A 27,470-nucleotide genomic window follows, 5' to 3' on the forward strand; every position below is an offset into this window, starting at 1 on the left:
GTGACAATCTAAAGTGAGCTGGCTTTCTGCCACAAGCACTGAGTGGGCTGTGTGTGCCAGGTGTCTGGGACAAAAACTTGCTTTCATTTTAAGAAATGCAACTCTGAATGATACTTCTGTAATTCTGAACTCTTCATCTTGAATGACAAATTTTAAACTGGGATGTTATTTTATACCTGTTCAGGAAAAATAAAATTACCCAAATTCATTTACCAGAGAAACCAATGCGCCTCAAAATAAATGACGTGAGACTTTTGATGGTGATGCAAATATTTGACTGGCCATGTACTGTTAACCAGTGGTGAATGGACTGCAGGCCACATTTCATATTCATAATTGTCCTTCCTTGTATAGTTCAGCTGAAATTTTAAAAACATCATACTCACAGAATCTCTTGCATAACACACAGATTCTGATTCTGCATTCACATTATGACATTACAGTATTTGTTACTATTTTCATCACTTTTCAATGAGTCATTTTGTGAATCGGAGATAAAAGAGTACCAACCATAAAATGCAAATTTAACAAGCATTAAAATTCACAGGTAAGTACATTAGTAAAAATACACTGTTGACTTCATGTTGCCTGTGATAAACTGACCAACATAGTCTGTTATTACATATGCATCTAATGATTGTACACTAAGAACATAACACTATTAAAAACTAAATGAGATTTGGGGCGCCTGGGTGGTTCAGTTGTTAAGCATCTGCCTTCGGCTCAGGTTATGATCCCAGGGTCCTGGGATCGAGCCCCGCATCTGGCTCCCTGCTCAGAGGGAAGCCTGCTTCTCCCTCTCCCACTCCCCCTGCTTGTGTTCCCTCTCTCGCTGTGTTTCTATCAAATAAATAAATAAAATATTAAAAAAAAAACTAAATGAGATTTTAATTTACCTATAAAACTTGCTAAATATGTGAATTATGTGCATAAAATTTCCAAAATATATGTGATATGGAAAAAAAAGTTTCAGTGCATTTTTTTTCCCCTGTGAAACTGCCAAACTAGTTACCAAGGATCACCATCCTTTTGGGGCATGGTTCTAATCCAAAGGTTAGGGCTTTACCTACAATTCAGAGTAAGGACCAAAAGAAGACAATGGTTAAAGCAGCAAGTAGGGCATCAATGAGAGAGCAGAGGGAAGCACTTTCTAATAAACTTTTATTACACAGTAAATGTTATTTGATGCAAGTTAAAGTGAGAAAAGCATTAAGAAACTAGAACAAATATTTTAAGTACCAAGTGTCTTCCATTAGGGTACCTGGTACATAGTAAGTGCTTTGTAAGTGGTTTACCAAATTAAGAGAAGACTGTTTAAGGGAAAACACTAATACATTATTTAAAATCAACTTTTTTCTCAGTCCTAAACTGTTGCTCTAGCTTAAGGTTGATTTAGAATTAAAATTATGGCTTATTCTGCAATTATCTTAGTTCCTATGGGTTCAATTTTATGATTGTTCTACTACTAGTCCCAGCATTAAAGCCCCTGACACGCTTAGCTTTTCTATTGCTATCTTGTTTCTGTACTCTAAGCTCGTTCTATCGCAAAGCTAATCTACTCCAATCACTACAGTCAGTACAGCAAAACCTCCTGTCTTTGCTAAAGAAGTATTTTCCATTAAACTTCCTGGAATAACTTTTAATAACCTTATGAGTACACCCACCCAGGGCCATGCTTGCTACAGAAAAATCCTATCCCAAATCTGCCACTCGTCTCCAACGTCACTCTTAAATGTATGTCAACTCCTATTACTCAGTCTCTTTGAAGGAATCATCTATCTAGTACTTGATTATTTTATTAACATCTAAATTTTTACTACAGGTTTTTGGCAGTCTATAATTTGGCCTTCTGTCAACCAACTGCACTTTTCAACTAAAACATGAAAATATATTTTGAACAAATGTAACAAAGCAAAAAAGTTTTACACAACAGTAGTTCAAACAACTTCAGAATTTCTAGTGATTAGAAAATGGGAAACAGGGGCGCCTGGGTGGCTTAGTCATTAAGCGTCTGCCTTAGGCTCAGGTCATGATCCCAGGGTCCTGGGATCGAGCCCCGCATCTGGCTCCCTGCTTGGCGGGAAGCCTGCTTCTCCCTCTCCCACTGCCCCTGCTTGTGTTCCCTCTCTCACTGCGTCTCTCTCTGTCAAATAAATAAATAAAAGCTTAAAAAAAAAAAATAGAAAATAGGAAACTATTTTAAAGGCTTCATACTTTTTTCTAGAAATGTGTAATATTTCATCCTCTTGTTTTTCCCTCTGTAAATAGAAATACATACACTACACACATATTTATAAATGTGTATTTGTTAAAAAAAACAAAGAATAAAAAGTGTTTTTCAATAAGCATAATTTATAAGGAAGCAAAATAATTTCTTCAACTTCAATGAACTACAAATTCCTTTAAAATATTCTTGAGTTGCTAAGAAAGTGTACACTCACAAAACCATGTAACTTCAAAATAGCAGTTTAGAAATCATCAAATTGTTTATTTTTACATGTGAAGAAAATGAGAATTAGAGTTTAAATTCTTTCACTATAAGGTAGTAGCAGTAGTCAGATTAGAAATGAAGTACAAGAAAAAAACAGGCTTTGTAGTTGAAAAATTAAATCATCCCTCCACCCACGCACCGCCCCCCTCCCCCCGCACGCAAAATAAAAACAGGAAAAAAATCCCCATAACAAAATTTTGTGAACTTCAGCACATTACTTAACTTTGGGGGCCTCAGTTTCTTCATCTTTTATAAAAGCATAATAAAACTTCAATAATTCTATCTAGCAGATTATTGTTGATTGTATTAGAGCTCATATATTAATATTCAGGAAGATAACTTTGGCTTTATTCATTAAACAAATATTTATGAGCACCTAATACATACACTAAGCACTGTCTTTAGCAGACAGGCAAAGGGCTAGGAATATAAAAGGCTCTGAAAAAGTATCATGTGTTCCCTTATTTATATCTTTAATAAATATCAACTTGAATACCTAGTCTCTGGGCAAAGCAATGGAAAAAAATGAAAGCCAAACAGCTATATTCTCTGCTCTCAGTTTAAAATCTAGTGGGGGAGATTAACAAGTTAGTAAATTAATATTTAAAGTGCTAGGGCTGAAATAAACAGCTCTGATAAATATTAAAAATGGGATCCACTTACAGAGGGAAAACATTTAAGACAAATCCTAAAAGATAAAAATTAAGCAGCCATGCAAAAAGCTAGGAAAATTTTAGACAGATAATATACACAAAACACCTCAAGAGAAAAAATGCTTGACTTAAAGAAATTTCCAGTTTTTAAACCATTTCAATCATAGCCCTTTTGATTCTCTATTATCAGACTGCAACAACAAAAAATTAAATTTCACTATTTTGTATACAGATCCACATTGACTTACATGGGGCTACATCCCAATAAACCCAACAGAAGTTGAAAATATCATTAGGTTGAAAATGCATTTAATAGGTTAGGACCTATTGAATAACTTATCTTTGCCTAGCCTACCTTAAATGTGTTCAGAACATTTATATTAGCCTACAGTAGGGCAAAATCATCTAATACAAAACCTATTTTATAATAAATAAGGTGTCAAATATTTCATGTAACTTACTGAATACTGTAATGAAAGTGAAAAACAGAATGAACATATGGATACCAAATGATTTTAAGTATACAGGTTGTTTACCCTTGTGACTACATGGCTGACTGGGACATGGGGCAACCTGCTGCTGACCAGCACCGAGAAGTCCAAAATTCAAAGTACCGTTTCTACTGGGACGCCTGGCTGGCACAGTCGGAGCATATGACTCCTGATCTTGGGGTCGTGAGTTCAAGCCCTACGTGGGGTGTAGGGATTACTTAAAACAACAAGTATGGTTTCTACTGAATGCATTTCAATTTCATGCCTTTGTAAAGTTGAAAAATCCTAAATCGAACCACTGTTAAGTCAGCGACTGTCTATACTTGCCAATAAAAGCAGAGGGCTAAGTAAGCACAGGACAAATACTAAGACTACTTAATAGCAGATGCTGGCTGGACCAAACAATGCACGAAAACGAGTGAAATCAAACCTAGATGGTGATGAAAACCAGATTATAAAACCTGGACTTTAGGGGCGCCTGGGTGGCTCAGTCGGTTAAGTGGCTGCCTTCGGCTCGGGTCATGATCCCAGGGTCCTGGGATCGAGCCCCGCATCGGGCTCCCTGCTCAGCGGGGAGCCTGCTTCTCCCTCTCCCTCTGCCTGCCTCTCTGCGTACTTGTTCTCTCTCTCTGTCAAATAAATAAATAAAAAAATCTTTAAAAAAAAAACAAACAAACAACAACAACAACAACAAAAAAACCTGGACTTTATTTTGGAGATAATGACATACACCACTGAAAGTTCTGAGCATGGAAGATATGATGAAAGCTGTACTTTAAGGAAATTTTAATGTTATAAATATGTAAAAAATATTAAAGCAAAGAAATAAATTATTGAGTCAATGTTTAGGTAAGGAAATTCTAATTATAGTAGCAGCTGAAATAGAAAGCAATACTGGAGATATGTTGCATTTAGACATGGAAAGAAATTAAATGTGTGAAACAGACTGTTTCTGAGGCTGAAAGTACAACAGGAAGGGAAGAGGACTAGAGATTGTGATGAGACACTGAGTTCAAGAAATTTCATGTAAATTTTTACATATATTTTTATATATCCCAATTACCTATATTCCTTTTTATATCATACATGACCATTCTATATCTTTTCAAGTGGTTTTAAATCACCAAGCAACTTAAGTATAATTACAAGAGGATACAGCATGCACTAACACTCCTACTCTGTATTTAGATAAACAATAGAGATTAAAGGCATCTTTGCTTTGGAAATCAGAGCCAGCAAATGACCTTCATACTGAAGACAGTCAAAAGGATTCATCAAAAACTGGATGGCAGAAACAGGTGAAGGGGATTAAGAGTACACTTATTGGGATGAGCACTGAGTAATGTATAGAACTGTCCAATCACGGGGCACCTGGGTGGCTCAGTCGTTAAGCGTCTGCCTTTGGCTCAGGTCCTGATCCCAGGACCCTGGGATCGAGCCCCACATCGGGGTCCCTGCTCCGCGGGGAAGCCTGCTTCTTCCTCTCCTACTCCCCCTGCTTGTGTTCCCTCTCTCGCTATGTCTCTGTCAAATAAATAAATAAAATCTTTAAAAAAAAAAAAAAAGAACTGTCCAATCACTATATTGTATATCTGAAACTAATGTAACACTGTATGTTAATTATACTACAATTAAAAAAAAAATTCTTTCAGAAAAGAATCACCAGATCAAGTAATTTACCATCTACTTAGGGAGGCAGTAGTAACTTACATGTAACAATTTGAGAATTAAATAGAATACTAACCATCAGTATTTTAAGAGATGGAAAAGATTCACACAAACTTGTGAAACTAAATACTTCAAGAAAAAAGGCTTTCCTAAGTAGTTAACTGATTTTAATTTTTGTTCAGAAAACATCAGATAAGTAACACAGTTGGCACTGTGCAGCAGGGGATTCTTTCAATTCTTAAATTCATTAATTGAAATGTAACTAATTTCATACTTGAAATTTAGGGTGTCTAAAAACTGAAGATGAAAACTGCTAGCCAAAGAACCCTCAGTAAATGACTCACTATGAAGGGCAATACTGGGCAGTACTAGGAATAGAAATTAGGAGGTACCAAATTCTAGGCCAGTGATTCTATTAACACTTCATGTCTAACACATTTCTGGAATTTATGGTTTAATACATTGAAGTACATTCTATCTCACAGTAAATAATACTCCATTTTAATATTAATGTTTTACTGAAGGACTACTGGAAAAAGTTCAAACTAGAAAAAAATAAAGCTAAAAAGAGTTAGTGCACTCTAATACAGTTCTGAAATATTTTCCTTCTAACTCTAAATGAAGTGGTCTGTCAAAATATCTTATATTCTGCATTGATACGATCAATATGGCACAGCCAGGGCCACACAGCTACTTAAAATTTCAATTAAGTGTTCTTTTTTCCTGACCCATACAAAAAGATATAACCATACCTAAAAAAAAAAGGGCCTAAAGCAGTTCTCACCATAAGACATCTAAACTAGGAAACTGAAACTTAACATAGGAAATTTAGGTAAATAACCTATTGATGTATTATTTTACCTTGTGCTTGATTCAGTGACTTAAACTGTAGATGCTGCATAAATATGCCAAATAAACCTGAAGAGAACCCAGATGCAGAAAGTCTTATTTCCCAGCACTTGCAGGTGTGCTATCTGCATTCAAACTTGAGTATATACAAACGTTATAAATAGGGTGGGAGTGAGGGGAGTGAGAGGGAATGGTGTGAGATCACATATACAAGCCCTTCAGAGGGAATGATCCTACGTTTAAAATCCTTCAAAAAAATTAGCAGTATACAATCATTACTAAATAAACATCTCAGGATAAAGTTTTTGTAAAGATCTAGAGTTTTTTTTTTTTTAAGATTTTACTTGAGAGAGCAAGGGGGGTGCCGCAGGGGCAGAGGGGGAGGGAGAAAACAGGCTCCCTGCTGAGCAGGCAGACCAATGGGCTCATTTCCAGGGTCCTGGGATCATGACCTGAGGAGAAGGCAGATGCGTAACCGACTGAGCCACCCAGGCACCCTGAGAATTTTTTTGAATACTTTTTCTTTTCAGACTTTTCCCTCACACTTTCTCTAATGCATGTTATTGTTCATTAAATTTATCTTGCCAAAATAAAATGAATTTGGAATATTTTTGTTTCACTTAACAGTATTTCAGTAGGTTTTGTCTTAGTATCTGATGTCTTTTGAAAAACAAAATCCACAAATTAACAACTGTCATAAACGAATAGATTTCCTATCCTTTCATTCATAAGGAAGATTTAAGTCCTCTAGCTTAGGGACTCCAGCAAGGGCACAAAATTTTCTAAAAATAATTTTAGTATCGAAGAGTAGTTTGGAGGAAATATAACTATTATGGCAGGATTTTAACATGAAGTATAAGGATCCTTATAGGAGTCACAGACGTGCTTTAGGGAAGTCCATAAGCTCACTGAAATAATGCAAAAATTGTAATACTATATGCAAACACATTCTTTTCTGGGGAGAGAACACAGCTCTCATTTTTCAAAAAATCCATGACCACTCCCCACAGCCCAAATTAAGAACCATGAAGAAAAAGCATCTAAATTTGTGAATATGGATACTAATAAAAACATTAGAGTATGGTTTTTGTTCATGTTTATCATCTACTTAGCCATAATAGCCATTTTGTTAAAACAGAAAATCGCTGATTTTTTAAATTAAGCCACTATTCTTTAAACCCTTTTTTCTGGTGCTATTACAATTTCTTACAAGCACTGGGTAACTAGCTTCCTTTAGCTTAAGAAAACACAGGAACGAAGTTTTCCTGTGTTGGCCATTTGCAAGCTGATTTTATAAAACAGAGCTGGCCTTTTTTCTATTATTTGGTATTTTAGTAAGACTCATGAAATTTGTTTTTGGCATTCTAGATACTAATAAAACATCCCAATGTAACTATTACTTTAAGGTATTTTTATTTTAACGAGAACAGATACTTCATGTATGCCCTTTTATTAGGCTATCGCACATCAGTCTACAGTAAATAAAGCCCAGTTGCCCCCCTGGTTTGACCATTCATTCAATCACTATGAATTATGTGTAGTGCTGGATTCTTTACTACTTGACTCCAACAACTTTAAAATACCAGTTGAGGGTGAAATGAAGAAAAAGAGACCTAAAGCTGGGGTCTCTGCTATTCCCTAACATATACAAAACAAAGGGATGGTAGCAAAAGAAGAGTTAATCTGCAGTGTGCTTCTGGACCTTCTCAAAGACCTGACCAAGCTCTAAACTTCGTGAATAAATTTCAGTTCCTCCAGGTCTTCTTTCTCTGAACAGAAAAATATACACTTCCCCTAAAGTGATTAGAGCCTTCCAGTTTATCCCATTCTGACCCTTGGGCTTTTTAAATTTAGTAAATTTTAAAAGAAGGTTAAATTTGTTAGCGTGGAGCCTAAAAGTTTCTGTGTATCTGTATGAAATTCAAACAAATGATCAAAAAAAAACCCATCACTAGGAAGAACCAAAGACAAAATCTAGATGCAGAAAAGTCTTTTATACAGTATGTAAACTTCTTTTGCTCATACCCGAACCCATTTAGTTAAACATTAGGTCTTACTGTGTGGCCCAGCTGTAGGGATTCACAGTAAATAAAACATAGTTTCAATTCTCGAGAGAGTCTATCAGGAAGGTTTCAAATTTCTAACGCTGATTAAAAGAACATGCAAAGATTGCAGCCTTACTTGAGCATTACACAAATTCAAAAAGCCAATACTGAAGGTAGCCAGAGGCAATTTCTGCCCACCCTGAGCATCTGTAGTAGTATTTCTGCAGTACTCATCATCAATAGCACAAAGGAAACAGATGGGAATAGTTTCTAATTTTATCCTTTACTCAGGATATTTATTGAGTACATGTTATAATGATACTCTATACTTAAAGGAGAAAATGATAACTTGCTTTAAATCTAAACAATATACTATTCTTATAGCAGAGAGTAGGAATTTCCCTCCTTTATTAAGTTCTTATTTTAGGATGTATCAATTTGTACTCCTCATAAAAGGCATGGCATTAAAATACAAAAAAGATGAGTTTTTTCCTCCTGCTTCCAAAATTCTTGTTACCCTAGATGATCACGAGAAGAGTTAAAGGTAAAAAATTAACATGTACAACACATCATCACAACAATTCCCAGCTGAATTTTTTCCATATGGCATTTTTGTAAATTAAAATTACTAACTAAATCAAAGATCAGCAAGCAGTTGCCAAGTGATGAAGAATTTAAACCCTAAAGCAACTATGTAATTAATCTGGAACCTTAACTTTGTAATTCAAACCTAGTAGAACAATTTAGAGGTGAGAAATCCTAATAATTTTAATTTATGATGTGGGAGTATATCTATATTTGTATATAGATATGACCACATTATAAATTTGTGTGTGTTTTTGGGGGGTTTTTTTTGGTCACCTCTTCCAAGATCAATCAAGAGGAAAATAGTAATTCATTTAAGTTAGAACTGGGCACACCTTTTAAAAAATTTCAACAGTATGTTTCCTTTATATGGTATTACAATAAATGTTCTATAAAACTTAGCTGAAGCCTTAGATAAGAATAAGGTCTATTTTGAGAATAGCACTTATCATTGCCCACGAGTTCAGAAAATGTTGCAGATTTTAAGATACTTAGCTTGGACTACTATAGATAACTTTGAAAAATGTTCCTCATTTTAAAAAGGCAAAGTAAATTTTCCCCACCTGCTAAATTATTGGACTTTTTGCGTGAGAATGTCACTTAAGTTTTCTAAAATGGTAACTCTGAGTTTACATTAAACCTTTCCAACATGAAAAGTACAGATATTAGCAGAATATTCACTAAGTAAAATGAAAATATTACCTGGTTTCTAAGGCACACCATTAGTTATACCATCTAAGGTGGGATTTATTTGATGAACTGCATTAGCTCTCAGAACATTTGCTGCAACTCAGGTAGAAAGAGGCAAGTATTCACATAATATGTTAGTCTGTTATCAAGAAAGATATTTCAACTAAAATATGTCAATCATCGCATCTGAAATCACTTAGACATTACTACTGTGATATCTGGAAGAGTTTCTGTATAGAAGGTTTTTTAGACTGACAAACATGTTCAGTGCTTTAGAGGGCTCGGTAAACTCAGTTCTCTTTTGTTCAACAATGACTCATCTCCACTGCATAAAGCTTGGTCTCCAGTTCCACTATCCAATGCCTGCCTTACATTAAGTTGTACTTCGCTGGTACTGCATAAAGTAACAGTGTTATAAAAGGCATCTAGATCACAAGGTTCAAATGTAATAGCTGGTTTCATTAATGTTCCAGGAGCAAGAGAACCCTCTCCAATAATTCTCAGGTTGATAAACTTGATTTTCCACGTATTTTCCACAAAAGGGCAGCGTATGAGTCCAAAAATTTGTTCAAAAATGCCCAAACAAGTATTCCCTCGGTGGACGGTCCCAGCAACTCCAACCATAACCAGACCATGAGGAGAAGAAGCACATTTCAGTCCATGGGAATCTAGGTTGGGACTGAGAAAAAGATACTCTTCTTTCACTAGGGACAGCAGACGAAGGCTCACAATTTCTGCTCCATAGTAGTCTATCACATTTTGTTCAGAGGTGTTGTAATAAAACCTAAGCTTGACATCGTGCCAGAAGTGCTGTGGCCCCCATTCATCTTGAGGTGGTCCCAGAAAAGGATTCTGAGAATTAAGAAGTTCAAAGAACCAGTGACAAAATTCTTCTCCTAATCGACGAAAATCAACCTTTTCAGCTTTTTTATCTTCTTTTTCTTGCTGATTAAGATAAATAAAATATAAAATATAACAAAGGTCAGTTCTCTTATCTTTTTTTCTACCTAGTCTGTTTTAGAGCTAAGTTTTCATACGCTGAGTATAGCAGAAGCTAAATAAACTACAAGTGAACTCACTGAACCCATCATGCACAAACTGTTTTTCCAAAAAGGGGAAAATCATTTTAGAATTTCCCACCTTAAACATCTGAAAATTCAGCTAAGAAATTAAGGTTTAACAAGGCCTCTCAAAATATCAGCATGAACAGTCAACAATGATTTACGTAAGTATTTTCTCTTGTGTCAGTGGTTTCACAATGTCTGTCAAAACCTTCAACTGATGCTTTAAATGGATATACTTCGTTGCATATAAACTACACTAAAATAAAGTTGGTAACAAATAAGAATTTTTTACTACCTTTAAACAGAGTTCTAATACGATTGAAATACATTACTTTTTATGATTGGGATTATTTTTATACTGTTATTTCTCTTTTTTACAAAGGGTAATGTTATTGCAAAAATATACCTAACAAGCTTGATTTTATTCATCTATGTGAATAGATGAGAATATTCCAGAGCACAGTACCTCATTTTGATGGTAAGAATCTTTTATTGACAGAGCACCCATGATTGAGTATGTCTGGCTCTGTGCTTGGGACTTATGGACTATTTCCTTCTATCTTCACAAGCCTAATTACACAGATACTATCATTATTATGCCTGCTTTATAGATAAAGTAAACAGGGCTCAGGAAAGTCAAGTTACTTGCTCAAGTTCACACCTAGCACAGGGCAGGACCTATTTGAAGTCACATCTGTATGATTTCAGAGTCAACATTCTCTTTAGCATATTAAGAAAGCTCTTAGAAGATCCTTTCCTAATGTGAAAGCAAATTCCTCTTACTGTAAAACCTCACAAATTCAAAGTATGTAGTTTAAAATTTGCAAATTCATGGAAGGGGCTTCTGGAGTGGGTGGCAAATTTCTATTTCCTGACCAGCGTGGTCATTACAAATGTTTTTGCTTTATGGATGTTTATTAAGCTATATATTTGATCTGAAAAAGGGGTTGTCTTTCTGTGCTGTGTTTAAAAAAAATAAAATAAATAAAATTAAAAAAATAAAATTTGCAAATTACCTAGAGTTCATACAGTCAATATTTAAATATTCACACAGTATCTAAAATGTCCAGTGGATACAAAGAAATAGGAACAGACAATGTCAGCTGGAGGAAATTATTACAAGAGGATTTTTCCTAGCTTAAAAAAAAAAATCAAATGTAAAAATTACTTAAGTTTCTCTCACAGAATTTTTACAATTTAATACCTTTACTGGTCTGCTTTACTGGTCCTCCTTTAGAATGCAAAGGATATGATGTGAAGCTAAATTATAAAAGCCAAAATATTAGCCATGTTCCCACAGATCTAGGATTATCTAAAGAGTTTAGACAGAACTATGATTTAGGGTATAAATATAAGATCTATTTTACCTGTTGAAATAGTCTAATGTCCTCTGTCTTAACTGGCTCAGGTGTTTCCTTCAATTTCAGATGTAACTGCTTTTTCCAGTAATCCTTTGCATGCTGAATAAGATTGTGCTTTTCAGTAGCTGGAGGTATAATAACCCCCTGTGTTGCCAAGTACTTAAATATGACTTCTCGGTGGACTTTCTTACGCTTCAAAAGTTCTTCTACACTTTGACTGTACAATAATATTGCACGAACGGCATCTAGAAGGAAATTATAAAGATTAGTAGAAAATCACAAGTCACTTATAAATCTGTCCAGGGTCAGCAGAAACCCTATCAAATGATATTTATAAATTCCTGTCATGACATTACTCCTTTTTCATGAGATGGTAATTTTTAAAAACCAGAAAGTGGGTTGTCACATTTTGGGTTTAAAAAATTTTTTCTTTATGCTTTAAACTTCCCTATCTAAACTTACTTACCTCTTCCTTTCACTTCTCATAAGATAGTAAAAGTTTTGCATTTTTTTTTAAAGAATGACATGTTTTAAGAAAAAAATCTGAGCCAGAGAAAAAAAATTTTTTCTAAGAAGGCCAATGGACCTAAATTCATTTATAATGCCTAACATAGATAAAATTACAGTTATTTTAGATGTGCAAGGACTTTTAAACTCCTTACTCTATAGACAATGAAAGTTGAGGATATATGAGGTATCAACAATCATGCTTCTAAGAAGTGGCAGAACTAAGACCTGTATTCTTTTTTTAATTTAAAAAAATGTTATATTAAACAGATCAAAGATTTTACATGTATAAAGAATACAGAATAGCAAAAAAATGAACTCCCATGTATACACAACATAACTTAAGACATAAGATATTACTAGTATCTTTGAGGCCCTCATTTTAACCCTCCCTACTTAATACTATTCTCTCTCTCTACTCACCCATCTTAGAGGTAGCTGCTATCCTAAATGTTGTTTATCAATACCTTGCTTTTCTTTATAATTGTACAGCATAACTATGAACTCCTAAACAATACAGTTTGGTATTTTTGGAACACACTATAAGTCCAATCCATATATATACATATGCACACACACACACAGTCTTCCAAATTCAGCTTTTCACTTAATGTCGTTTCTGACATTAATCTGTGGATATATGTAGCTCTAGCTAATTTTTTGACTGTTAATTCATTTAACTGTACCACAGTAAATTATATGACTACATCACAAGGTTATCTATCCTTCTGTTCATAGATTTTTACTGGGTGTGTCCAATTACTAACACCATCACTTTGAACATTTTCATAAATGTCTCCCAGTGCATAGAGGGGCAAGCAGCATGAGGATCACCTGGGAGCTGAAGAAATGCTGAATTTCTGGGCTCACTCCAAAACTACTGAATCAGAATCTGCATTTTTCACAAGAGTCCTGAGGGATTGATTCACAGGCACATTCAAGCTTGAGAAGCTCAGGTCCAGAATATGAGCCCGGAAATAAGCAAATAATTCCACTTAGAGATGATGTCAAACTTGTTTTCCAAGGTTCTAATTTACACTCCTCCAATTGTCAAAGAGCTGCTTTGCATGATCACCACGTTTAGTTTTTTGCCAATATGGTAGACAGGAAAACACTGTGTTTTGGTTTTCATTTCATTGCTTTGTAAAGAGATTATCTTTTCATAATAAACAAACAAAGAGATGATCTTTGCATATGCTTATTATTTTCTTCCTCTCTGAGAAATTATCTCTCCAAATCATTTAACATTTCTGTACTGGGAAGTTTCTTTTTATTTGCTTTTAGACCCACCATCAATTAAATCCAACATTTTTATCTATTACAATTTTAAACTCACACTCACAAGGACTGTTAGGTGGTGATTAGCATGTGAAATAGATAAATGCTTAAGAACTATATTAAGTCAAAAAAAAAAGAACTATATTAAGTCTAAAACTATTTGCATTCTTAATTCTTAGGAATTTCTTCTTTTAATGTTTGAGGAAACATTTAAGTTTGAAGTTTCAAATGAATGATTTTCTTAAATGGCAAAAACGTAAATCCAATTTAAAACCAGAGAAATACAGATTATGCTTTTGTAGTTATTTAAGTCATACTAACAGAGAAGTCTGGAGTTTTCACATTTTAAAGTAAGACTGTTCCGATGATATGCCAAGTGAAATACACACACAGGCTTCTTGATTACATTTTTATATGGAGTAGCTACAATCAATACTGATTGAATATTAATAACCCTTTAAATCTACTCTACAGAAATGTTCATTTGGCTCTGAAAGCAACGTATTCCTACTACGCAAAACCATCTCAGAAAAAAATTAGATCCCAAAAGAGACAGGGATTCAAACTCTCTGCTCTTTTATTACAGTAGTTTTAACTACAAGGCTGAAGTGTTTATGATATCCTCCCAGAGGCCTGAAGAAGAAAACTTGAGTCAGCAGCTGACTCCTCAGATCAGCCGAAAATGAAAATGAAAAACACCCTGGAAATTCTGAAATCACTATTCACGTACTCTAAATTCTCGAAAAAAATAAGCATTTGCCCATACATCCAGCAGGTAAAGCCTGGAAGCAGCGCGGTTTCCAGTGCCACCACCTCTCCCGGGGATGTGGCGCTTCAGGGGCCTGAAGGCGCACGGCGGTTCCCAGGCCGGGAGGCAGCGGCGGCGGCCGGGACTCTCGAGAGTTCCGCCCCAGTACCGTTGGACCCCGTTGCGGGGCGAGGTCTCGCACCTCCTCTACTCCCCCGTTCTGGCAACCTGGGGCCCTCGTGAGGTTTTGGGAGGGGCGTCCGCCCCTGGGGAGAAAAGTCAACACTTACCTTGCCGGTCCTCAGGCTGCACCAGGCGGTTGGTGATGGTGTCGCACAAGGCCATGATATCATCGTTGTCTAGTAGGCCGAGGAGGTTACGGCAGCCCTCCATCTCTGGATAGCTGAGCCCCGACATCTCGACCCCCAAAAGGCGGGGGGAAGAGGACGACCTAGTAATGCCGTCCCTGCAGGCCCACCAGGCCGGCGCCTAGGCAACATACACCGGAAGTGCCTTTCCTGTTGTTCGCCGCCAAAGGGCCTCGGGTATTCCAAACCCCTGGGCGGAAGTGATTGCCAACAAGGTCAATCAGGAAATGCGGTGCTCCGACTTGTCGTTCCGGGCTGGACAGGACGGAGGGGAATCCAACGGATCTCATTTCAGGAACTACCGCGTTTGCACCGAGAACAGCGATCTTCCACAAGGAACCTGGTTCCAGAAAGCGATGCCCTTTACTCTGAGGAGTCCAACCTCCAAAAATGCGCCTGGAAGAGCTGCGCAGGTGCAGGTGCGTGGAAAGCGGGTGGCGGTTCCTGCGCACGGCGAGCTCCCGTGATGCCGCGGGGCCGGCCAATGGAGGCGCCTGCTCCCCGCCCGTGGGCTAGACCCCCGGGAGCGCTTGAACGTCCTCTGCGGCCAGTTCTGAGTTGGGTGCACCTGTAGTTTGATGTTCTTAAATTATGTAGTACGGTGTTAAAATAATTTGGTTCTGTTTAGCAATAGACTATGAAAGGTTAAAAAAAAAAAAAAAGTCACCTATCACATGCCATGCCTTCTTGCTTTCATCTGTACCGGATCGGCTGTTGCTTGATTCCGGTCCTCGCCGGCTTGGTTTTAGACGATGCTGTATCGCGAGCAATTTAGGGCTGGGGACTCTGGAAGCCAGATTACCAGGGTTTTACTCCGCCACCATTCGCTAACTGTGACCGTGGACATGCTTCTTAGCCTTTTTGTCCCTCAGTTTCCTATCTCGAAATGGACCTAGTAGAGTTAGCTACATCATAGGGTTGCAGGGGCGGGGGTGCGGGGCGGGGTGAAGGACAGTGCCTGGCACCTAGAAGGAACTCAGTGCATGTTAGCTGCTGCTGTTAGTGTGGCAGCAACTCGTATTCACCAATGGAAAAGTCATGCTGGACTCGACCGAGAGCGATGAAGAATCAGGCTTAAACATCGTTACTTGCCTCTGGCCTCTTCCACATTTTAGGCATATTTTTGATTTGTTAACATTTAATTAGGGTATTGCCATTTTGTAGCTGAAATGTACATTTCTGCAGATTCAGGTGAGCAAATTTAACGTTTTAAAAAATATAACAGCTAAATGTCAGTTTTAAAATAAATTGTAAATGTAGCGTAGGCATTCAAAGCATGGTTATACTAATTTGCCAGTGGATATTATTTGGGGTATCATTTACTCAACAGATAAAAATCCTTCATTTTTCGGGGCGTCTAGGTGGCTCAGGTCATGATCCCAGGGTCCTGGGATCGAGCCCCGCATGGGGCTCCAGCCCCGCATCGGGCTCCCTGCTCAGAGGGAAGCCTGCTTCTCCCTCTCCCACTCCCCCTGCTTGTATTCCTTCTCTCGCTGTTTCTCTCTGTGTCCAATAAATAAATAAAATCTTTTTTAAAAAAATCCTTCATTTTTTATTAAGTATTAATGAGTATGTACTATGCTAGGTATTGAAGATTCAGAGAAATGACACAGACCCTCCTTTCAAGGATCTTTTGAGAGTGCTGCAAGGGCTGGCAAGTGCTCATCATGCTGGTGTGGGACCATATACAAGGCATACCCAACCTTTTCTTTCATTCATTTCTTCATTTAAAAAGGGGAAAAAAAGTATTTTTTTTTTTAAGATTTTATTTATTCATTTGAGACACAGAGATACAGAGAGAGAGAGCATGAGCAGTGGGAGAGGCAGAGGGAGAGGGAGAAGCAGACTCCCGGATGAACCAGGAGCCCGATGTGGGGCTCGATCCCAGGACCCTGGGATCATGACCTGAGCCTAAGGCAGACGCTTAACCATCTGAGCCACCCAGGCGCCCCGAAAAAAAGTATTTATTGAGCACCTATTTGCCAGACATTGTTCTTTGTGTTGGAACAAATACAGTTTCTTTGGAGCTTTCAGTCTAGTGGGAAGAAATAGACAGTAAACATATAAGAAACTATATACTATGCCAGGAAATGCTATGGAGAAAAATAAATCAAAAGGAGGGGGATGGAGCAGATGTTGCGTTTTTATACAGACTGTCAAGAGAGACTTCTCTAAGCAATATTGAAAGGAAGACCTGAGGAAAGTGAGTGAAGCACAGAAGAGTGTTGTAGGAAGAAACAATAGTAGAGGTTCCAAGGAAGAAGCAGAGTGCTTGGCAATGTAGGAAGGAGGCCAGAGCAGCGTGTTCAAGCAGGAGGCAGTGAGGTTAGAGTTGCAGTCAAGATTGATCTAGAGCAGGGTTTCTCAGTCGAGGCACTATTAACATTTTGGGCAGGATAATTCCTTGTTTGGGGGCTGTTCTATGCATTGTAGGATGTTTAACAGCATCCCTTGCCTCTACCCACTAGATGCCAGTAGCACCTCCTCCCCCAAGTTGTGGCTACCAAAAATATCTCCCAATTTACCAAATGTCCCCGGGAGGCAAAATCATCCCCAGTTGAGAACCACTGATACAGAACCACCTGTCCAAAAGTACTTTGAGATAATGAAAGTGTTCTGTATCTGTGTTGTTCAGTATAGTAACCATGAGCCACATGTATCTGTTGAGCAGTTGTAATGTGGCTAGTACAATCAAGGAACCGACTTTTAAGTTTTATTTGAATTTTAGTTAAATTTTAATAGCCATATGTGGCTAGTGGCTACTGTATTGGATATTGCAGATCTAGAGCCTTGCAGGCCATTGTGAAGACTTTGGCTCTTTTATTCTGTTATTCTCTCAGTCTCTTACTCCAGACTAGTCACAGGGGTCCCCTTGCTATTTGTTCCTTAAACTTGCCTCTTGCTTTTATTTAGTTGAGAGAGGAGCAAGCAAGACACAGAGCACGAGTGGGGGTGGGGGGAGGGGAGAGAGGCAGATTCCCCTCTGAGCAGGGAGCCCAAGAACAGGGGCTCCATCCCAGGACTCTAGGATCATGACCTGTGCCAAAGGCAGACGCTTAACTGACTGAGCCACCCAGGCACCCCCCGAAATTTAGAATTTCTAAGAAGTTCTTAGGGGGCACCGGGGTGGCTCAGTCGTTAAGTGTCTGCCTTCAGCTCAGGTCATGATCCCAGGATCCTGGGATCGAGCTCTGCATCAGGCTCCATGCTCCGCGGGAGGCCTGCTTCTCCCTCTCCCACTCCCCCTGCTTGTGTTCCCTCTCTCGCTGTTTCTCTGTCAAATAAATAAAAATCTTTAAAAAAAAAAAAAAAGTAGTAGTTCTTAGGTGATGCTAATTTTGCTGCTCCAGGGACCACACTGTAAGAATCACTGCTAATAGAAGAAAGTGAAACATCAGCCACCTACTCCTACCAGACTTCATCCTTTGTCTCTGAAATCATTGATCCTCAGGCAGGTCTGACTCTATTTGGATATATTATAGCCACTCATGCTCTGTATTTGCGGGGAAAACTGCATGGTAGAATGAAAACTGCTTGGCATTATGGTTTTAGGAGGACACATCTGATTTTTCAATCCCACCTCTCCTGCGTGACTTCGGTCAAGTTATTTAATGTTTTTGAGCCTTGGTTTCTAAAACGCAGTGTTCCTATCTTTGAGTTTTAACAATTAGGGGTAACGTATATAAATTAGCTAGTATATAGTAATTTAGTAAAACAGGAGACATTTCTTCTCCAGTGTGTAGCACTCATAAATAAGGCATGAACCTCTCCCCTACTTTTAGTTTTAATTCCACATAATACTGGATTGCTGCTCCATTTGACATCTTCATATACAGCCAAAACTCCTGACCCTTTTATTTGTTGATTCTTGAAGCTGGTATGAAATTTATATTAAGCTCTGAAAAGCAACCTCTTTTGTTTATCTTGGAAGCATACTTAGTAATATTGCTTTCCAGAATTCCTCAAGTCTCAGGAAAAAAAAAGTCTAGGTAACTCCAATACCTTTATCTAAATACCTCAGTACATTTAATAGTCTAAAATCATATGACCAAAAGCATAGACTGAGAATTCCAGATCTCAGCTCTAGAATGCTTGAATAACTTTCCCAGTGTTTTTCAAAGCATGTTTGCAGTATGTGCAAATCACTGGACATAGCACCGTCCTTTTATTTGCATTGCTATCATCGCATCAAACAGGGTCTTTTTCTACTTCAGCCCTCATTTTTTTCTAGTTGCAAGTTATAGCAAAGGGTATAGGGTGTTTTCCTTTGTTAGTCAACCAAAAAAGTAGGAGCCCTCATGCCCAAGGACTCACTTTTAACTACAGATTAATTGGTTTACATGTTTTCCCCCTGAAATGCTTTTTAGGAAGTCATTTTCATCAATATTTACACCTTATTTCAAAGTGACTTCCCAGTGTTTTTTTTTTTTTTTTGAGTTCCACCAGATGCTGTTCATCTTTTGAAGATTTACCAACACACTTTCACTTAGAGAGTTGCGATATTTGTCGACCTACTAAGTTTGCAGAGGGTACCCAAAATAACTTTAATAACCAGCATTCTGTCAACTTGTAATTCCTGCATGTAGACGTTAGTTAAAATAATGTCTAAAATGTTTTATGTAAACTTCTAGATTTTTCTATTTTAAAATGTTTTTAAAAATTAGTCATTTGAATATGGTAATATTAACTGAAATAATTCATTCTCTTATGAGACATAATAGAAACTTTCTTATTTACTACATACCTTAAGCCTAATTCCTTTTGAAGCAGTGTGCTACATAAAACTGAACACTTCATTACCAACAAGGACAATGTTTTATTGAACAAGTCTATGTACAGTACAAAAAATTTCTTGAAATGAGACGCTATTGTTGAATTATTGCAGTTCAATGGCTCAGTTTTAATTTGTACTCTTATAAAATGCAAAGTAAAATAATTTAATGTTCAACAAGGAAGCACAAATTTCCTTTCTTGCTGAATCTGTAATATCTTTCACATATTAACAATTCCAAAATGCATATGCAGCATTTAGGCATTCTGAAAAGGTGTTTTACAGTACCAAATAAATTAAAAGATAAACACTATCATCCCTTTTAGGTTTTTCATCCATACAACAGTTTAAACCAAACATGAAAGGAGTACGGCTGAACCTTCAAGTGTGATTTGAAAAGAATCACAAGTTCAGTTAGTTATAAGTTATCTACTCATTATATAATCGGTGGTTTAAAAAAATGAATATGGCTAAAGCCCAAAGTACCAGTGTCCTTGTCCACGGAGATCCCTCTTTTGTGTAATATCTGAGCAGCAAAAATTCAGATTTGCTATTTTCTTGACCTTACTGAAATAGCAGAAAGTTTATAGTTAATGTTTTGAAGGAAATTTTTATTAAAAAAATAAGAATTGAAACTTGGTCCATGTAAGATAAGCATATCCTCAAAACAGAAGGAAGAGAAAGTAAAAGAGAAGAATCTGAAGAATAAGAAAGCTTCCTTTTCTTCTGAATCCTAAATTAGAACTGTTGGAAGTTTATGCACCCCACCGAAGCAAAATGATAGAAGGTTATGCTTTATAAGACATAAATAATGAAATGTATACATACTTTCAATAGCAATTATTTGAGAAGTATATAAAGAGGTTTAGAACAGCATGGCCAAGTAGATTTTTATAAAACATTCCTTGATTTAATTATGTATAAACCGATTTGATCTAAGTGTTTCAGAAAGTTTTCCCTTAGCAACACAAAAGTAGAAATAAAACCTCAAATTAAAGACAAAATTAACAAGTGGAATATGCTTAAAACATCTTGGTACGAACTGCAGAATGAATGAAAATAATTTGCAGAGATGGATTTGTCAATAGATACAACTTATAAAAAAATAAAAAGTTAAAAAATGTCATAAAATGTTAAGTTGTAATTTTAAACTTCTGGAAAATGTACAAAGCAGAAATTATATTTCAAAAAAACTTCATTGTCCAAATGAACTAGTTTCCAAACAGACTCTTTATTACATGATGTATTTTATACTGAACTGAAATAGAACTCAAGTATTATATTTTCAGTATCAGGAAGTACAGAAGGTGTTTTTTTCTGTTTGTTTTTTTTTAGTTGACCCTAAGGGATTTAAAAATCTGATTGTTTACTTGTTATTTAAATCCACAGCCTAATGTAGGCTACACAAACAAAACAAAAACCTTAATTTGATTGAAACGGGCTTGTGACTATCAATTGCATAGTAGTGAATGAATAAATAAACTAATAAAATTGGGCTTTTTTTTTTTTTGAGATCTTTCATGACCTAGAAATCCCGATTTAGTAAAGTCTGGATGCCACCTTGGAAGGAATGTCCCCTTCCTTAGTGACTTTTCAAGAAGCTTAATATCCAAAAATTTCTAATAGTAGAATCCAGTAAGATTATCTGCTTTGAACAAAAATGTATCAGTTGGAATAACTGGAATATTTGGTTGACCATGGTACATTAGTAGCTCCACCTTTTAAGAATTTGCCTTTGCATTTTTGTTCATTTTATCCCTGCTATAGATTAACACACTAACAGGTAAAAGAAGGTCTTTAGGCTTCCTCTTTTAGAGAATGTACAAGTGGAACATATCTGAGGGGGTATTTTAAAAAGCATTTTGTGTTTTAACAATTCATTGCCTAATAAGTTAAAATCTTCCTTAGGAAAATTACTGGTTATCAAGGAAAATAAAAGCATCAATATATCTTAACTGTGTTCCTGCTGTGCAAATTTTTGTGTAAATATTTCCTTTTATATATAAAAATTACTATTCAGACCAAATTCATAACTAATAAATAAGAAAGCATGAGTAGTAGTATGGCTTATTTTAGAATTAACTCTACTAACTGAATAAAACCAATGAATTCTTGACCTGATTTTAGCTGACATTTTTTCTTTTTTTTACAGCCAGTTATTTTTATAGGACTGTACTTAGATAACTCACATTAATGTCTAAAAGGACCTTACCATGAATCATCAAGCAATGTCCTAACACTACTCTATATACAAATAGAAATATCCCAGTGTGCTTATACCATTATTCACATTGAGTTATTTGCAATTCAGTGTTTTCCTTCCATTAGATAGCCTTTATGGTCCTAGATTCCTCCCATCTCTCCCCAAAGTTACTGATGGTACTTCTTCTATTTAATGGACACTGCTGCCTTTAAATATAATTCACTCGTATTACAAAAATGGAAAGTGTAAAGTTCTATTAAGAGCTTATCAGCAAAGTATTGTTTTGTTTTCTTTTGTTTTTTAATTTCCAATGCTGGCATAACATTCATTGAACTCTGTCCTGTCTAATCCATCATCTTGGAAACAAGTTACAATCTTTTATGGATAGCATGGTGATAAATCAAGTTTTATTTTCACGTATCAGTTTCTAAATTATAATAAACCAAATAGCAATAGTTCTTTAAACCATGTTTGAAGAGAAGGGAGGACATAATCTGATTATGCATGACAAGAAAACAAATCTCATTTGTAGAATACTTCAAGTTGTTTATTGTAAACAATAAACCCCTCCCCTTTTTTTAATAATGGATTAACTTTTCCCTTTCTGTAAGGCCATAGCTGGTTTTTCTTTCTGACTGGTTGCCTGAACATGTTTCTCACATAAGTGAAACTGAACATGCTGCATTAAGTCATCAACTTTTTAAAGAAATGTGGTTTTCTGGATAACTGGTACTTTGGGAGTTTTGTAATAACCCTTTTGGAGTCTAAACCAGCACATCTCCTCTCTGAGTTCATTCTAGAAAATGTGCTTTGTCTTTATCTTTAGTAATCCAAGACCGCTTGAAAATTAAGGCCATCAGGAAAATAGCAAACTGATGATGCAATTTCTTGCAGTGCTTTTTTCGCACTACTGCTTGATCGACAGATCTTTCTGAAACATTTTTATCAGGCACCTGTAAAACAGAACATGTCTGTTAATTCAAATTTTATAGTTCAACTGAAATTCTAAGTCAGATTCCTGTTTATACTCTTACTCATTCAAGAAATATATTAGTAGAAAGGCAAGATCTTCTTTTGCTCAATTTTGTCTTTCAATTATTTTCTGGTTCTTTTTCACTTCTGTTTCTGTAAAAGCAGCTCAACTTCACTTGATTTATATTCTGGCATGCAAATGAAAAACATGTCCATCACAATTACTTTGTTTCTGAAACTTTTATTACATAAAACTTGTAATGAAGAAATGCCTCAGACACAGTGAATGAGTATGATCAAAGAGTATGAAAAACTGTGTCCAAGTTCTGACTTCCACAAGTTCATAGGCTATACCTATACAAATTACTTAACTTTGTGAAATTTCAGCTGCTTGACCTATAAAACAGGAGTAGTAACATCACCTTAAATAGTGTCTATATGGATTAAAAGAAATAATGTATGGGGTGGTGCTTTATTATCTGTGCTATACAAATGTTAACTTTCTTAACCTCATAAAGATCTGTGGCATTTTCTATTTCTACAGACAGACCTATTGAGAAGATAGAAGACTTACTTTCATCATCTGAATCAAATCCAAAGAGTGTCTGACATTTCTTTTGTGCAAGGTGAGCCTCAAGTGCTTCTGCATTACAGTAGGTGGTCAGGCATTTGCCACATCTTAATCTTTTCATGGATTTTTTACAAACGTTATCTTGATCAGAACAGGCATCTACTCTATCAGTCAGAAATTTTCTGCGTTTTGGCATACTAAGGTACCGTTCATCAAGGTAACTGGGAGGCAGTGGTCTGACATATGGCTTTGTTAAAATTAAGCCATATGAAGTATGTTCACTCGTCAGATTTGGTTTGGAAGGTGCCTGAGATACTGGCAGGGTATTATGTTCTTGTGGTACAACACTAGGTAAAATGGAACCGTTTTCTGTCCTGATTCTATTTGCATCAGTTTTCAAAGCAGGATCTGACGAAACTAAAGGTGTCTGCTCTATTCCACTGTGTCCGTTGACTAAATCACTAATACTACAATTATTTTCAGAATTTGGCTCTATGTCAGGCATCTTTTGGTCTGTCAAGCTTATATCAGAAACAGTGTCATCAGAATGTTCATTTCCATTCTGAACTAAACCATCTGTTTTCTTTTCCATACTTTCTGTACATGTCTTTGGTTCTGTGGAATCTTTCCTTGATTTGCTAGTAGAAACTGGCAGACTAATAGTTTGTTTCTCATTACTAGATGAGTCTTTCTCCTGATGATTAGGATTTGAGTCTGTAAGAACATCCCAAAGAATTGTTTCACTTGGTTGTGCAGATGATTCTGGTGTTTTACTTAAATAGTGCTGAGCCTCATGTTCATATAGCAGAGGAAGATCTTCAAAAAGCTCATGGCATTCTGGAAAACTACACTGAGCTTGAAATATCCTGTGACTTTTTGTGTGCTGAGCAAGCTGGAATGGCAACTTAAACGACTCATTGCAATTAAAATGCAAACAAAAGTACACATTTGGATAGCTGTGTCTATTAAGGTGATCTATAAAATGTTGAGAATCTTCAAATTGCCTCTGACAGAATTTGCATTTTCCTTTGCTCCACTTCATTACTGTTTGCCGCACGTTTAAGTCAGTTGGATGTACAGTCCTTGCGTGTTTATTTAGAAATCCAATTCTTTTAAATATCCTGACACAACCAAGAGCAGGGCACTTAAAGTTTCCTTCTTGATCTGTAGCATATATGTCTTTTGGATGGCACACAGTTCCATTGATTTTATGAAGTACTGAAGTTTCTTGATTCAGGTCATAATCGTCGTCTTCGTAATCACCTTCTTCATCCTCTTCCTCCTCGTAGTCATCCTCACATACAGGCAAAGGCTCTGAGACATTATTTAAAGAAGTATCAGGACTTCCATTTTCAATCATGTTTTCAATAACATCTTCCGATACACTTACGGGAATTTCAATGAATTCAGCCACATGTGCAGGGATGACTTCTTTGTTTCCATCACTGGAAGCAGTAATTGTCTCTATTTCCAAATCTTTATTACCAGAATTCCCATTTTCAAATGAAATGAAAGTATCAGAACAATTTATTTCTTCCAAAGCAGGGATTTCCTGATCCTCTTGTTGAGCTGCAGCAATTTGCTGTCTTTGTATTTTCTTAACATGATTCTTTAAATGCTTCTGCATAAGTCCTCTGTTTCTAAATTTCCTACCACATATTACACATGAAAAACTACCCTTTTTCTGATGAGCCTGGGCGTGCCTTACAATGTGACCACCTAGAAATTCCTTGTTACATAACATACACCGATGCCTTGGGACATTGTGATCTACTCTGGAAACATTAAGAGCCATAAGATTTTTCTTTGTATTAATGTGACCCTTAGGCTGCACTCTAGATATATCATCAGGATCAAGCTCTCCAGTGCTCTGATCTGTAAGAGAGTCCAGCCCTTCATCTAAACCTTGCTGTTCCACTGCCTTTTTTAGATTACCTGTAGAATTTTCCAGTGTACTTTCATTTAGAAATCTGACTGCTGATTTATCACTCAATAATGCTACACAGTTTTTCTTAATCATTACAAAGTTCCAGAATTCGGGATCAAAAAACAATCCCTTTTTCAAAATTGGAAGTAATTCAAAACGAACACGATTTTGAACACTACTTGTGCCTTCGTTATATTCCTCATCTGGACGTTTGTAAAGCTCTTCAACAGTATGATAAGCTTCCAAGGAGCGCTCAAGAAAAAATATTGAGAGTGCACAAATCCTGAGGATCTCCAAATCATTTGGCAAAAAATGTGCAATTGTTTTATAAATTAAACATTTAGTTTTGGGATCATCATGAAGATCGAGTTGTAGAGCACAACCACATATTTCAACACAAATTTGTAGGCCGTCTTCTTCAACCTGGAAAAGGAAAAATATTACTACTAAATACCTTTTAAAAAAAATACTACTATACTTTTATCGTTTTAAAATACAACTCTGGGACGTCTGGGTGGCTCAGTCGGTTAAGCGTCTGCCTTTGGCTCAGGTCATGTTCTCAGGGTCTTGGGATTGAGTCCCACATCAGGCTCCTTGCTCAGAGGGGAGCCTGCTTCTCCCTCTGCCTGCCGCTCCCCCTGCTTGTGCTCTCTCTCTTTCTCTCTCTGACAAATACATACATAAAATCTTTAAAACATAAATAAAATAAAATAAACTCTGAAATGAAAGCTGAATAAACACAGTATTCCAAATGTGCAGTTTTCTTCAACAGGTAGCCTTAACTCTTTTTTAATAATAAGTAAATCTTTCTTTTTTAACTTGAGAATGATCTGGAAGAGATAGCATTTTAGCTTCCAATTTATTTAATTTTCAAATTTCACAATTCCTAGTAACCATAATACAAAATGCCTCATAACCTTATGGTGATTAAGGTTTCTTACAAATCCAGCCCCATTTATTTTAGGTACCAATCTCACATTCTGAGGCAGAAGGTTAGATTAAATGTATTTAAAGCATTTATCAATTTTAACATTTATCAATGTTAAAAAAGAACTATATATTTTTTAAAAAACTGCTTACAGAAACTCATAAATCTGCACTAAAAATATTACTTATTAAGTAATATTATTTATCCAAGTAAGAGGAAAAGTGTGGCCCACATGAAGAAGGCAATTACAATCTTTCCAAATCTAATAAAAATCAGAATAATGAAACTACTTGAAAATTATTCAAGCTTTGAAACTTGTACTGATGACTCAAAGATAACTGCAGTTGGGAATTTATTGTCCACCCACCTTAACTCAAATGATAAATAGATTTGGAATGATATAAATGCTTGTTTGAATAGAAAAAGACACAATAATAATATGTCTTTAAAAGTGTGCGTGCGTGCGTGTGTATGTGTGTGTGTGTGTGTGTGTGTGTGTGTACTGCCTGCATCTCGTATACTGTAGATGACAGGAAGGATCACTACCTTGCCAGCCTCATGGCTTCATCGTCCCTTACATGCTGTCTAACCCTACTTAATTACTTACAGTTCTACAAGCAGACCTTAATTTTGCACATCATAATCCCACTTTATCTAGCTAGTAAACTCCTATCTATTTCCTGTTCATTCTTTGAGAATCAGTTTTACTCTGAAAGTTTTTCTCCCCATTCATTCTGGCCCTAGCCCTGGGGCAGAGATAAACACTCCCTATTCTTTCCACTGAGAATAGTTTATACTTATTTATAAAAAGCACATATATAATTGTTTTGTAACTGTGTATGCCCCTATCCCCTGACTTTGAATTCTTAAATCACAGGGACAGTATCTCATTTTTTGTATCCTCCTATCATAAGCAGAGAAGTTGGCATATAGTGGCCTTTGCAAATGTGAATGGGATCAGATCTATTCTACTGACTTTAACTTCCTCCTGTAAATCCATCATTTCAGCTTGGAATCCTTTTTTGAATTCCTATTTCTTATTTCTGATTATCTGTTACAATTAGTATTTCCACCTAGATTTTCCAGATATAGTGAATTCAAAATCCACTGCTTCAAAACAGAATTCCTTCTCTTTCTCCTAAGTTCTATCTACATCCTCTGTGTTAACTCATGAAATTATCATGTACCCATTTGTCCAAGTCTAAAAATTTTAAGATCATCACAAAAGCTACTTTCTTAACTGAAATCCTTCAATAATTCCAGTATATTTATAGAGTGAAGTTCTAATTTTCAGTGCAGC

The 27,470-nt window shown here is 36.3% G+C and overlaps 2 protein-coding genes and 1 long non-coding RNA gene across 10 annotated transcripts in view; 1 reads left to right on the plus strand and 2 right to left on the minus strand.

The window, feature by feature from the left end:
- Nucleotides 1-2,461: 2,461 nt before the first annotated feature.
- C1H3orf38 (chromosome 1 C3orf38 homolog) lies at nt 2,462-14,985 on the minus strand. Its single transcript, XM_006728436.3, has 3 exons — nt 14,721-14,985; nt 11,904-12,142; nt 2,462-10,417 (listed from the first exon to the last, which is right to left on the minus strand). The coding sequence occupies exons 1-3, from the start codon at nt 14,845-14,847 to the stop codon at nt 9,737-9,739; spliced, it is 1,047 nt and encodes a 348-aa protein (XP_006728499.1). The 5' UTR covers nt 14,848-14,985; the 3' UTR covers nt 2,462-9,736.
- A 36-nt stretch (nt 14,986-15,021) lies between these two features.
- LOC115945088 (uncharacterized) overlaps nt 15,022-27,470 on the plus strand; it is a 60,627-nt gene continuing 48,178 nt past the window's right edge. For 2 of the 5 annotated variants that reach the window (XR_014138660.1, XR_014138658.1), the window contains exons 1-2: nt 15,022-15,217; nt 23,289-23,370. This is a non-coding gene — a long non-coding RNA (uncharacterized LOC115945088). The remainder of the gene's footprint in view (nt 15,218-23,288; nt 23,371-27,470) is intronic. The other 3 variants (XR_014138656.1, XR_014138655.1, XR_014138654.1) reach the window with 3 other exon arrangements.
- Nucleotides 19,595-27,470, minus strand: part of ZNF654 (zinc finger protein 654) — an 85,170-nt gene continuing 77,294 nt past the window's right edge. For 3 of the 4 annotated variants that reach the window (XM_081798452.1, XM_081798465.1, XM_031042072.2), the window contains one exon: nt 19,595-25,665. In XM_081798452.1, coding sequence (XP_081654578.1) covers nt 23,188-25,665 — 2,478 coding nt within the window. In that variant the 3' untranslated portion in view covers nt 19,595-23,187. The remainder of the gene's footprint in view (nt 25,666-27,470) is intronic. The other variant, XM_081798458.1, reaches the window with a different exon arrangement.

The sequence above is a fragment of the Leptonychotes weddellii genome, chromosome 1 (assembly GCF_054177405.1).
Source record: "Leptonychotes weddellii isolate Sample4059 chromosome 1, ASM5417740v2, whole genome shotgun sequence".
NCBI classification, from domain to species: Eukaryota; Metazoa; Chordata; class Mammalia; order Carnivora; family Phocidae; genus Leptonychotes; species Leptonychotes weddellii.

Bases quoted from the DNA above. Each gene is read 5' to 3' on its own strand.
- C1H3orf38 (XM_006728436.3), bottom strand. From the start codon at position 14,847: ATGTCGGGGCTCAGCTATCCAGAGATGGAGGGCTGCCGTAACCTCCTC. The intron at 12,143-14,720 runs GTAAGTGTTGAC...ATTTCCTTCTAG, and splicing joins GCAGCCTGAGGACCGGCAAG to ATGCCGTTCGTGCAATATTA. The intron at 10,418-11,903 runs GTAAAATAGATC...TATCTTAATCAG, and splicing joins ACATTAGACTATTTCAACAG to CAAGAAAAAGAAGATAAAAA.